The sequence below is a fragment of the Diceros bicornis genome, chromosome 21 (assembly GCF_020826845.1).
Source record: "Diceros bicornis minor isolate mBicDic1 chromosome 21, mDicBic1.mat.cur, whole genome shotgun sequence".
NCBI classification, from domain to species: domain Eukaryota; kingdom Metazoa; phylum Chordata; class Mammalia; order Perissodactyla; family Rhinocerotidae; genus Diceros; species Diceros bicornis.
In genome coordinates, this window is record NC_080760.1 from 35,961,908 (window position 1) to 35,974,154 (window position 12,247).

The 12,247-nt window shown below is 42.2% G+C and overlaps 1 protein-coding gene across 2 annotated transcripts in view; it reads left to right on the forward strand.

Moving 5' to 3' along the window:
* Positions 1 to 12,247, forward strand: part of DEPTOR (DEP domain containing MTOR interacting protein) — a 149,781-nt gene that overhangs the window by 36,173 nt on the left and 101,361 nt on the right. For both annotated transcript variants that reach the window (XM_058564859.1, XM_058564858.1), the window contains exons 2-3: positions 8,530 to 8,708; positions 9,788 to 9,911. In XM_058564859.1, the coding sequence (XP_058420842.1) occupies positions 8,530 to 8,708; positions 9,788 to 9,911 (303 nt within the window). The remainder of the gene's footprint in view (positions 1 to 8,529; positions 8,709 to 9,787; positions 9,912 to 12,247) is intronic.

A 12,247-nucleotide genomic window follows, 5' to 3' on the forward strand; every position in this document is an offset into this window, starting at 1 on the left:
AAAGCCATACTTTGTCATCCCCCACTTGCTGCCGCCTGACTAGCGTCATTTATTGGCCCTGTGCCAGACCTTGGGGAACAAGGAGAAAGGGAGGGACATAATGTATGCCCCAGTTTGAGAACCACTGTTATACGTGAAGAGCAAACCCGTTTGTTTTTGGGAGGAAGGAGGCAGGATGCAGCATCCGTTCATTACAGAGGGGCACGCCAGTGCCGGGGCGCCAATATCGGCAGCAGCCACCAAGTAGTAAGAGTGCTGCCCAGTCCTTTACCAAGACAGCAAGGACCCGTTGACCGAGTAACCAGTACTGGTCCTGTGAGTCACTCCGTCTCCACGGCGAGTTCCATCAACCACTCTGGGCTTGTTTCTTCCCCTCTAAAATGGCAATTAGAGGTCTGGTACTCCTGGGTGTGGTGTGTAAACAAATAATGACCTGTTTGAAAAAAACATCTTGGAGCTTCTTGGAAAGGTGCTTTGCAAGCAGAAAGAAAGCCATTCTTCTGACTCACTAGAGGAAGAGATCAGAGCTGGAGATGTTGATGTGATCACCCTTTGTTCCTTCAGAACAGGAAACCTCTTAGGAAAAAGCCCACGTGGAGGAAGAATTCAGTGAAGATCTCAGGTCTAACGAGATAAGGAAGGCTGACTTAGGGACCTTCCTGTCTTGACCCCGTATTTACCTCTTATCTCAAGGTGAGATGAGAGATTTAAAAGCACTTCATGAGCTTTTACGCACACATCATTAAAAAGTGTTTGTTATATGTCCTGAACTGATGCTGACTCGCCAGGGTGCTGTGTAACTCACCATGTCCTTTTCCTGCCCCCCAGCAGTGTCGTCTTAATTATACATCATCGGCTCAATGCAAACATGAAGACAATGTGATGACTTCTTTTGTAGGCACTTCTGTGAGCCCCATCTGTATTTATATTGGTAGCAGTATCTGTGTCGTGTATAAATTGCATAAATTTTCACCTTACCATGGCACTTTAGCATGACTAGAATGTTTTCTCCTTCTTAGCCTATATGAGCATAAAATATGCAGAAGACAGGTGCTTCTGCCATTTAAAGTTTGATGGCACGGAAAGCTCTCCAAACACAGAGATCAGAAGATCTGGGTTCAAGTCTAATGCTACTTCTTAGTAAAAACATGATTTGAGCACATACTTTAATTTCTCTGAGTTCGCTTCCTTATCTGTCAAATGAGTGTGACAGTGCCTTCCTGATTCACAGGGATATTGTTAGGCTCAGCTCTGATAGTGTGTGATTCTATTCTGATGTGAGGTGTTACTGTTATCATTTCTGCTAACACTCCTTCATCATGATTTCAAATAGAGAACGTGATGTATGGGACTCAGAATCAAACACGCTTCCTTCCTGGGTGTGTTTACCATCTCAATTCACTGAGGTGACAGGATATATTGGGCTTTGCTTTGTAGTGACTTGACCTGAGGCCTGGAAGGGCTTTATATAGAACTTATAGCTCTGACTTTGTCCCTGATTCACAGAGCCACTGTTTACAACCTCCTGAAAATGAGTCTTGCTGGTTGGAACATTTGACATTACTATCTTAGAAGATGGTTACTGCAGCTTTTTGCATAGTGTGTGTGTGTGTGTGTGTGTGTGTGTGTGTGTGTGTGTGTAGTCCGAGACCAATACGTTCTGGCTCTCCAGAATCACGTGTACTCTGTTTACATCAACCAGTTCTATACTCTTCCTATCACTGTTTGTATTTGTTATGTTCTGATCAGGCTGGGAGAATTCAAACATCTTGAAGCAAAACTACATGAAATGTGGATTATGATCCTATTTCACATAAAAATATACATATATAGCCATACATGTGTACATAATACATTTTTCCAAGAATCCATAAACAACTATTAATGCTGGGTTCCTTTGGAAAGTGGAGGTCAAGGAAAATTTCAAACACATCCCAAAGCAAATAGAATAGTGTAGCAAACTCCCATGCACTTATCTCCTAGCTTCAACAGTTATCAGTTCATCACCAGTTACCCAGCTTTGTGTTAGACGTTTGAATTTTTTTAAATCTACCATGAGCATGTATTAGTTTGATAATCTGAAATTTCAATTATAGAATAATCCAAACATTAAAAGGAAATGCATTATGTTAGATTTCGTTTGTTCCTGTCTTGTTTCTCAGCGTTTTAGACTCAGGGCGTTTCAAGGGTGGTGATTAAGAGTAATTTTCTCGGAGTTCTCTGATCCCCAAGGACAGATATTGGCTGTTGCTGAACATCTGGAAAGGACAATAGCTTTGGTTTAAAGCACATCTATGTCAGCACTGTTGCCCAAATCACAAGACTCACACTGTCAGTCCCACCGTTCGGCTTGCTGTGTTTTTTAATTAAACTGTTTGGCTGAGATTTGTGACGCTGTTTTTAAATGAGAATTTGTGGTTTCTGTCCCCTTCTTTTTCCCTGGATCCCACAACTCGCTGCAGTTCTCTGCAAGCTATTTTTCAAAAAACAATTTCTACCTTTCTTATCAGATGGGCGGTAATTTTGCAGGGATTATTAATACCTGCACTCACTAGTGTTTGTTCTCTTCGGGCTGGAAAGAGGAAATTGTCTGATGCAATTTCAGCAGCTGGTTAGCTGGACAGGAATAGAACATTACAGAATCACCTTGAATCTAAAGGCTGTGAACCAGCTGTCTGAGATGAATGATGGGAAGGTGGTTTTTGTATTTAAATTCCTTAGCCAGTTGGATTGAAAATGCAGCTAAAATAGAGATGGTTGTTCTTCCCAGGGATTCAAGGTGGATTGATTTGGGCTGTGTTAGTCAGAAGACTCTTCTGCCTTATGCCTTTTCAATGCCGAGTGCATAGGATGAATTAATTGATTTTCCACCTCATAAGGATCTATCCCCTACTATGTGCAAGGCACTAGAATTGCAAAAATAAACAAGCAACTCTCTCTTAGTATCCCTGACCTCATCTAATTGTGATACAGTGGGATGAATGCTTTACTAGTGGCACTAAAATCTGTGGGAGAACAGAGGAGAGAAGGTTGTGTTCTGGCTTTGGAAGGCTGGGAAAATGTTCACAGAGGTGGTGCCTTTTAAGCTGAAAGCAAGTAGAATTTTTTGAATTACTGAAGGCAGGAGGAGGGAGCCTTCTAAGCAGAGGGGTCTCTGTCTTGAGCAGAGGCACGGAGGGGGATGGTATGTTCAGTGTGTCGGGACTGCAAGGCGGGCATGCTTGTGGTGGGAGGTGAGAGAGAGGTGAGGAAGCTTGGGAGGAGGCCTGGGGTCAGGGTGGAAGGCCTACATAGATAGAGCCTCTTTAGACAGAGCTTTTGGATCCAGGCACCTAAAGGGGTTGGTACTGTTGTGATTGTTGTTAGGGTGTGCATAGCTTGGAAGAACTGGAAAACTCTAAAGAACCCGGTGCTTTAGGCACTGGTGTCTCTTGCCATCTCGCACTTGAGGCTTCAGGGGCTCTTTTGAAATCCCACGCTCTCAGCTTCGCTGGGCTTTCCTGCCCCACTTCCCTCTCACTCCTGATTGGCTGGTTTCCTCAGTGTCCTCTAGCCCTGGGTTTTTTTAACCTTTGTTCTAGGAATTCCATGTAGATACCCTAGGGGTTGTGGAGGGTGTACGTGAGAGAACAAAATGGGAGAACCAGGAAATACTCTGGACTTGACAGCCCTACCCCCTTTTACCCAGAGCACCTCACATTGCTCTGTTATCCACATTGACATCTGGGTAAGTTTCCACTTGAAGCAACGTGTTCCATGGCACAAATAGTTTGAAAACTTCAGGTCTAGTTGAAATCTTGGAGGGAGCCATTCTGCCTGGCTTAGCTAATTACTGTCACTTAAATTAAGTAGAATCTTGGGCCCCTGGTCTCCTCTCTCCTTATTGAACTGCCTGTGGGCGTGGGCAGGGGCCGCCATAGGTCAGGGACTCTTCCAATTAGGCGCCTTCTCACGCAAAGAAAACAGGCAGATTTTGAACCCTGCCTGAGGTGGGTCAGGTGTGTAAGGCAGTGTTAAATCGAAGGGGATGTTGGCATGGCAGACAATATGACTGATGTGTCTAGGCAAAATACCGTGTTTAAAATTGTGGCTTTTGGCCCCCAGCTCAGCAGTGTGCAGAGTCTTTCTGGAGCAAGCTAGTCCACAAGAGGTGTGGCTACGCAGAATTTCCATTTTTCCACAGAACTTTGAAATGTGACTTACTCTTTCCCCTTCTTGGAGATCTCCATGCATATTAGTGTATTAAAAGTTGTGAAAATTTGTAAGGTGTAAGTTTAGTTCAAGTAGAAGGAAGTGCGTTTTTTTTTTTAAAAAAAACCCACATACCCCACATACACACACACACACAACAGAGATTAAAACTTTGGAAATTGATTACCCTGGAATTAAAAACATAAATAGTTTTTTAAAAAAGACTTAGAATTCTCTTAATTGGGAGGAAAATCCCTGCATTCTAATTGGGGAAGAAATAAAGTAGTGTAAGTGGTTCTTTGGCTATAGAGGAATTAAATGAATGAGTCCATTTAGTAAAAAAATAAAGCACAACAAAACTCTTTTTTTTTTTTATTTTTTGTGAGGAAGATTAGCCCTGAGCTAACATCTGATGCCAATCCTTCTCTTTTTGCCAAGGAAGACTGGCCCTGGGCTAACATCCGTGCCCATCTTCCTCTACTTTATATGGGACGCCGCCACAGCATGGCTTGACAAGCGGTGCATCGGTGCACGCCCAGGATCCGAACCTGCGAACCCTGGGCCGCCAGCAGCGGAGCGCGCACACTTAACCGCTACGCCACCAGGCCGGCCCCAACAAAACTCTTAAAACAAACAAACAAACAAACAAACAAAAGACTTAGATGAATTCTATGATAACGTAATGTTAATAGTATATAATAGTAAGAACCCTACTAAGTTAGTGAGAAGACTCCCTACCACTTTGAAAATGGTGTCGTTTCTATTAGTGCCGTTGCCCGTTCGTTTGTTCACCAAGTATTTATTAAGTACCCACTGTGCCAGGCGCAACACTTGGTGTTTGCAGTGTGAAAATTCTTATCTCTTTATGGGAATAGTTTTTCTGGAATATACAATTTTCAGTGCTCATCTTTAGAATTCCGTGTTTCTGACTAGAGAAGAAAAAAGATGGTAACACAGTTATTGAACATTTTTAACCCTTGGTAGCATGTCTAAAAATATCAAGTTCTAGGCTATCTCTTGTATCCAGAGTTCTTTCCCCTCCATCAGATTTCTGCTCAGTGTTCTAAACATGGAAATGTACCAGGCCCTGGTGGGGCCAAGGGGGTGTGTCTAGGGCTTCTCCTTTTGGTGCAGGGTGGGAATTGGTGGGAATCAAGAATGCTCAAGGGTTAGCACCAAGCTCAGGGTTCATGGAAGGATAGTAACTGAAAGGTTTTGTTCTGTCATATTTAAAGATAAACATTACCTAATAATTTTTTTTTAATTGGCAAATTTACAGGAGCTAAAACTCCTCTCTTGGCTCATAACATATTCCTCCTCCACCAAATTATATGGTAGCTTGTTCTGTATTTCAATTTCTAAATAAATTGGTCTTCATTATTCTTGGATTCCTGACAGACATCAAGTCTAAGAATTAATATTTTGCATTCTGCCACTTTGAGCATGTTAAACAAATTACTCAGTGTCATTGTCACTGAATTAATTAGAAGGAATCATGTGATGACTTTAGCAGGCTTATGTGATGTGTTTTTTTATTGGGGTTCATTTTTTTTATTAATAATTATGGCTCTACATTGGTATTATTTGTGGTTTTAACATTACCTGCCTCAGGGAGTTGTCATGAGGATTAATGCTAATAAAGTAGTTAAAACTGTGCCTAGCACATTAGGGCTCAAATGTTGTCTTTATTTTTATTAATGAGCTCGTGACAGTATGACAAGGTAATCAAGGTGGGTACCATTATCCCCATTTTACCAATGAGGACTCTGATGCTCAGAAGTTTGATATCTGGAATTACTGGCAGTGTCAGGACGAAAGCCAAGTTTTCATATTCCTAGTCCTGTGTTCTGGACTGTCGTCATAACTGACATTTTGGGGTTTGGTATTTCAGCATATGAATTTTGGGGAGATGCAAACACTTGGACCGTAGCAGTTAGTTAAGTTAGCATGTGTGAATACTTAGTACAATACTGGACATATAGTAGGAACTCATTTAAAATGGTTCTTTTCTCTCTATGAGGTTTATAGCTGTTAGAACTCTCCTTTCTCTCTTCCTCTCCCTTCCCATTGCTGAAGCCCCAGCTAAGCCTTTCATCCTAGACTATTCTCGAGCCTCCAGTCTTGAGCAGTTAGGATTGTTGTAGTCTCCTCAGGCTGCCATAACAAAGTATCAGAGACTGAGTGGCTTAAACAACAGAAATTTGGGGCTGGCCCGGTGGCGCAAGCGGTTAAGTGCGCACGCTCCGCTGCAGCGGCCCAGGGTTCGCCGGTTCGGATCCCGGGCACGCACCTGCGCACCGTTTGGCAAGCCGTGCTGTGGCAGCGTCCCATATAAAGTGGAGGAAGGTGGGCACGGATGTTAGCCCAGGGCCAGTCTTCCTCAGCAAAAAGAGGAGGATCGGCAGATGTTAGCTCAGGGCCGATCTTCCTCCCAAAATAAAAACCAGAAATTTACTTTCTCATAGTTCTGGAGGCTAGAAATCTGAGATCGAGGTGTTGGCAGGGTTGGTTTCTTCTGAGGCCTCTCTCCTTGGCTTGTAGATGGCCATCTTCTCCCTGTGTCTTCACATGGTCTTCCCTCTGTGCCTGTCTGTATCCTAATCTCCTCTTCTTACAAGGGCGCTAGTCATATTGTATCAGGGCCCACCCTAATGACCTCATTTTGATTTAATTGCTTTTTAAAGACGCTGTCTCTTAATACAGTCACGTTCTGAAGTACTAGGGGTTAGGGCCTCAACGTATGAAATTTAGAGGAACACTGTTCAGCTTATAATAGTGGTCTAGTAAGGAAGAGCATCTAAGCCTCAGAGCTCCAGCCCAGAATGCTCCCACTCATAACGGCAACGCTTAGGATATCAAAACCCATTAAATTCCATTCAGTGCACTCTGTTCAAAAAACAGGGAAGAGTATGATCTAGTTCCTTCTTTAGGGAGTGGAAGAAAGGAGGATGGGACCTGTTATATGTCAGGCACTATGCTGAGTTGCTGGTGCTTAACAGACATTATGTCCCCAAATCTTAACATTGCCAAGGATAGAGTAGGCATAAGTGCCTCCACTTTACAGAGGAAGAAAGAGACAGTAAGTCACTTGCCCAGGTCACACAGTCACTGTGTGATTTATTCATGTGGCATTCCCATTTCTCAACAATGTTGAGAATATGAGGTAAGGAGCATGGGTGAAGTAGAAAGCAAGTTCACCCCATTGACCCAATTGACTGAAGCTGACTTTGAATTGACTTAATTTCAAATTATTCACTTGAGAATTAAAAAGTAAATGCAAGGCTGATGAAAGAAAGGAAGACAAATGGAAGAAACTTTTTTTTTTAAAAGGCAAGTTTAGCTTCTTTTCAGAAAAAGTCACTGAGTTCTGAAGGGAGTAAGAGAAGGCTCCATGTCAACCACTTTTCTCCATGCTAGGCCATCAGCTGGTAAATCAGTTGTATTTGTCCAACAGCTTTAATCTCTCTCTTCTGGATTTTTCGTTTATCCTTTGCTGCCTAGAGGCAGCATAATACAGAATTGGAAAGCTAGACGCTGAAGTGAGACCATCAGGGTTTGAACCTCATTTTCATCACTTCCTAGCTGTGAGATCTTAGGCAAGTCATTTAATCTCTCTGAGGCCTCAGTTCTCTGTGCTGTAAAAAAAAAAATGGAGATAGTAATGGAAACTTCTGATGAGGTTGTTGGGAGCAGTAAGTGAGTCAATCTATGTAAAGTGCTCAGATCAGCACCTACCTGGAACCTAGTAAGCCCCACGAGAGGATTAGCTGTAGCCCCTATAGTAAACAAGGCCCGCAAAGGCAAGGATCTTTGTGTATTTTCTGATGTATGTCTCTAATGCCTGGAAGTACCTAATGGGTGGGTAGTAGATGCTCATTCATAATTATCATATGAATGAATGAATGAATGAATGAATGCAAATATAGTGGACCCTGAGCAATCTGTGATGAAGAGGAAGTACCTGGTTTCAACAAGTTTCTAGAGTTTGTTTGTTGGTTGGTTGAAGCCATAGGCCACTAGTGGAGAGATAAAGAGAAGGGATTGAGGCAGAGTAGGAGTGGGAGAGCTTTTCTCAGTCTCCTGAGTGGCAGGGGAGCTCTAGGATGTTTGTGGTTGTTTTTCCCTCCCATTTACCTGTGTCATTTCAAGATCCGGAGGTGGAACCACTTTCTGGGGCCTCTGGGCTCTGATAGTATGGAAATCACCCACTGACATAAAGATATTTGAAGGACACTCTGATGCATTTAGAGCTTCCATTTTGTTACTGCTCTCTGGGATTGGTTTAATAATTTGTCGTCAAAATTCCTAAAATGATTGCCAAATTTATTTTCTTTCCAGGCTCAGGCTGCATGAAGAAAAGGTTATTAAAGATAGGCGACATCATCTCAAAACCTACCCAAACTGTTTTGTTGCAAAAGAACTGATTGACTGGCTGATTGAGCACAAAGAGGCTTCTGACAGAGAGACAGCAATTAAACTCATGCAGAAGTTAGCAGACCGGGGCATTATTCATCATGGTGAGTGAGATGGCAACAGTCAAGGTAACTTGAGAGGAAGCAGTGGACCAAATCTTCTATTCCAGATATGAAGCTACCCATTTAAGAAATAAGACATTTTACTTTCTATTGTCTCCTGTGTACCTCTTCCCAATTACATTCCCTTCCTCCCTCCAAGAGGCATTTGTGTTTATTTCCATGGACTTCGTTGGGTTTCCTTTCTGTATATGTATCTCTTAGCAATGTATCATATTGTTTTAAGTATTATAAGCATCATAGAGAGGCATGTTTATTCTTTTGCCACTTGATCAACACGCTGTTTGTGAGATTCATCCATGTCGATGGTGTATCCCTTGTTGGTTTGTCCATTTTCACTGCTGTGTCGTATGCCATGTGTAATGATGCCATCACACATTTATCCATTCTCCTAAAGGGCAGTTAGTTTATTTCCAAGTTTTTGCTTTTACTCTCAATGGTTCGATGGACATTCCTGAACATGTGTCCTTGAATTCTCTAACCCTGGTTGAGACCTTTCACATGCTGTTATTCTCTTGGGTTGGAATGCCCTTTGTCCTCATTTTTAACCAATTTCTACTTATTCTTCAGGTCTCCACTTATAAGCAGACTCTTCAGAGAGGCACCCATTCCACAAAACTAGGTTACTGGGGTTCTGGGTACTCCTCCTTTGGGCTCTCATTGCAGTCTCTCCTCGCCTTTTCACAGCCTTATCACACCATATTTTAATTACGTGTTGACGTTTCTCTCTATCTCACTAGACTTCACATTCTTTGAGGTTGATGCCTGCCCCAATATCATTCTCAAGAAGAGCTTGTGGAATGAATGATGCATTGAGTTTTGTGACTCTTTCAATAGATAATATTGATGATGATGATGGTGATGGTGGTGCTGGTGGCTAGTAATACTGAGCACTTATTCTGTACCGGGTACTGTGCTAAGTATTTCACATGTATTAAATCATATGAGAGAGATTTGTGTGCTTGAAAAATGAAGGAGTGAAACAATTCTTAATTAGTATCTTCATTTGAGAAATTAGAGTTTTCTTTTTTCTCATGTGCCTCTCTGTGTATATTGTGTTTCAGTGTGTGATGAGCATAAGGAATTCAAGGACGTCAAACTCTTCTACCGCTTTAGAAAGGATGACGGCACCTTTCCCTTGGACAACGAAGTGAAGGCCTTCATGAGAGGACAGAGGCTGTATGAGAAGTATGTTGCACGTGAACTTCCCCCCTGTAAACTTGACTTGTAGAGAAGCAAGGCTCTTTCAGTCTTTTATCATTTTGACTTCAGCCTGGCTCTTCCCTGTGAGATGGTTACATAACTGTTCCTTTTAATATGAAATAACTCTATCATTCATTTGCTTTTCTCTTTGCTGGAAATTAAGTTGATTTCATAAGATTCTTAACAAAGAATTTATTTAAATAGTATTTTCTATATTTAAGTCAAGTTAACAAAACTCTGGAAGTAAAAACAAAAGGAAAGAGCTTGATGTTTGCCATCAAGTGATGCAGTTGCCAACTGCATCAGTATTTTAAATACTGCTGTATAAATTGGAAGTTTAGTCTTGTAAATGGCTAGAGAAGAAGCATCATGTGCAGGAGGAGTTCAAGTGCAGGTCAAGAGCTGAGTCGTGAGAGAACTTCAGATAGCAGGATGTCTAAGAGGAATAATCTCTCAGCTCTTTGGAAGAGATGAATATACTGTAGCCCAGGAGTATCCAGTTGGTGGATCTTGAATCTCCCCAGTGGTCTGTCTCTGAGCTCATCTGTTATTTCTGTGGCTTCTTTCTCATCCTATCTTCCTTGTTTTTTTCCAATCATTAGAGGAAGGAGTACAGGAGCAATGGTACCGCCTCCTTTTTTCTTTTTTTATAACTTTGTTTATTTATTTTTTTCCCCCAAAGCCCCAGTAGATAGTTGTATGTCATAGCTGCACATCCTTCTAGTTGCTGTACGTGGGACGCGGCCTCAGCATGGCCGGAGAAGCAGTGCGTCGGTTCGCGCCCGGGATCGAACCCCGGTGCGGCTCGGTACCTCCTCCTTAATGCTGGCTGCCTTTCAAGGTTTCGGGGAGTTGAAAAATAGGTATTTATCACATAAAAGAGCCTACTCTATGTTGAGTGGGTTGGTGAGATAGAGAGAGAGGCCTGGGTGGTCAGATAAGTAGCATGATGGTTAAGAGCCAGACAGGGTTTGAATTCTAGCCCTGTCACCTTACCTTCATAAACCCCAATGTCCTCTTTTATGACATGGGATTGGTGACAGGATAACCTCCTAGGTGTTTAGTGTTGTGAGCATTAAAAGAATAAACTCTGTCAAGTACTGAAGTATTTAGCTCAGTATCTCTGGGATTTAGTCAGATCCCGCAAATGATAGCCATTTCAGATATTAACATGATACTGATGACCACTCTCCATCTGTCTCTCCTGTGTTCTGCCTCTATCCCAGTTCTGTTCACCTCTGTTTCTGGAGCTGATATTGTCCAACCACTCAATGGTAAATATGTACTAGTTCTCATGTAACTTGCTTTCTATACTGAAGTGTAGAAAATCCCTCATCTCCCTGACTAACATGAGTTTGAATAAAAGGGATCCATCAACACTTCCATTTGTATACTAGAGTGGGTGTATATGTTTTGTTGCTGGTTTTTTTTTGTGTTTTTTTTTTACATTCTTAGTTCCTTTTGGAAAATTCTAGCAGGTGTTAGTTATTTAGATTACCATGATGGTCCCTTCAAACCGTAAGATTCTATGTTGTCAAAAACATACATGTCATTTCCATGGAAGGAAGCCAGGAGATTCTGTAATACTCTTCTCTAGCTACAGCTTATCTCTTGGGATCTGGGCAACCACACTATGGGAGCAGGGACTAATAATAATTGAAAATGTCTGATAGAGAACTGTTCTTGTTAATTGTATGGGTATGATGGCAAGACAAAAATAAGAAAAGTTAAAGAAAGTTGTTCATACCTTCTAGAAAACAGACTTAGTCCAGCCCACCTTTGATGGCTTCTCCCCTTACATCTTATGCACCATTTACGCTGAACCGTTGTGTCTCTGGACCATCCAAGACTCCTCTCTGCCTTCAGGTCATTTATAAGTTCATTAATTATTCAACAAATATTTACTGAACCCACACCACATGCCAAGCACACTTATAGGCTCTGGAAATCTGCCCCGAACCCAAGACAGACAAAGCCTCTGCCCTCGTGGAGCTTGCATTCTGGTTGAAGAGGCAAACTTTAGGGATCACATGTGAAGAGGAATGGTGTCTAATACAGGTGGTTTTCAGGGCTAGAAAGAAAAATAGACTTCCTGAAGTTGGCGAGGTATTTTAGATAGAGTGGACAGGGAAGACATCCCTGAAGAGGTGACATTTGAATCAAATGAGCCTTGTAGATATCTGGTGAAAGAGCAGCCCAGGCAGAGGGCACAGCAAGGGTAAAGGCTTTGAGGCAGGAATGTACTGGGCATATTTGAGGACAGTAAGGAGGCCAGAGTGTCTGACGGGCAAGAAGTAAGGGGGAGAGTAGGAGATGCCTTG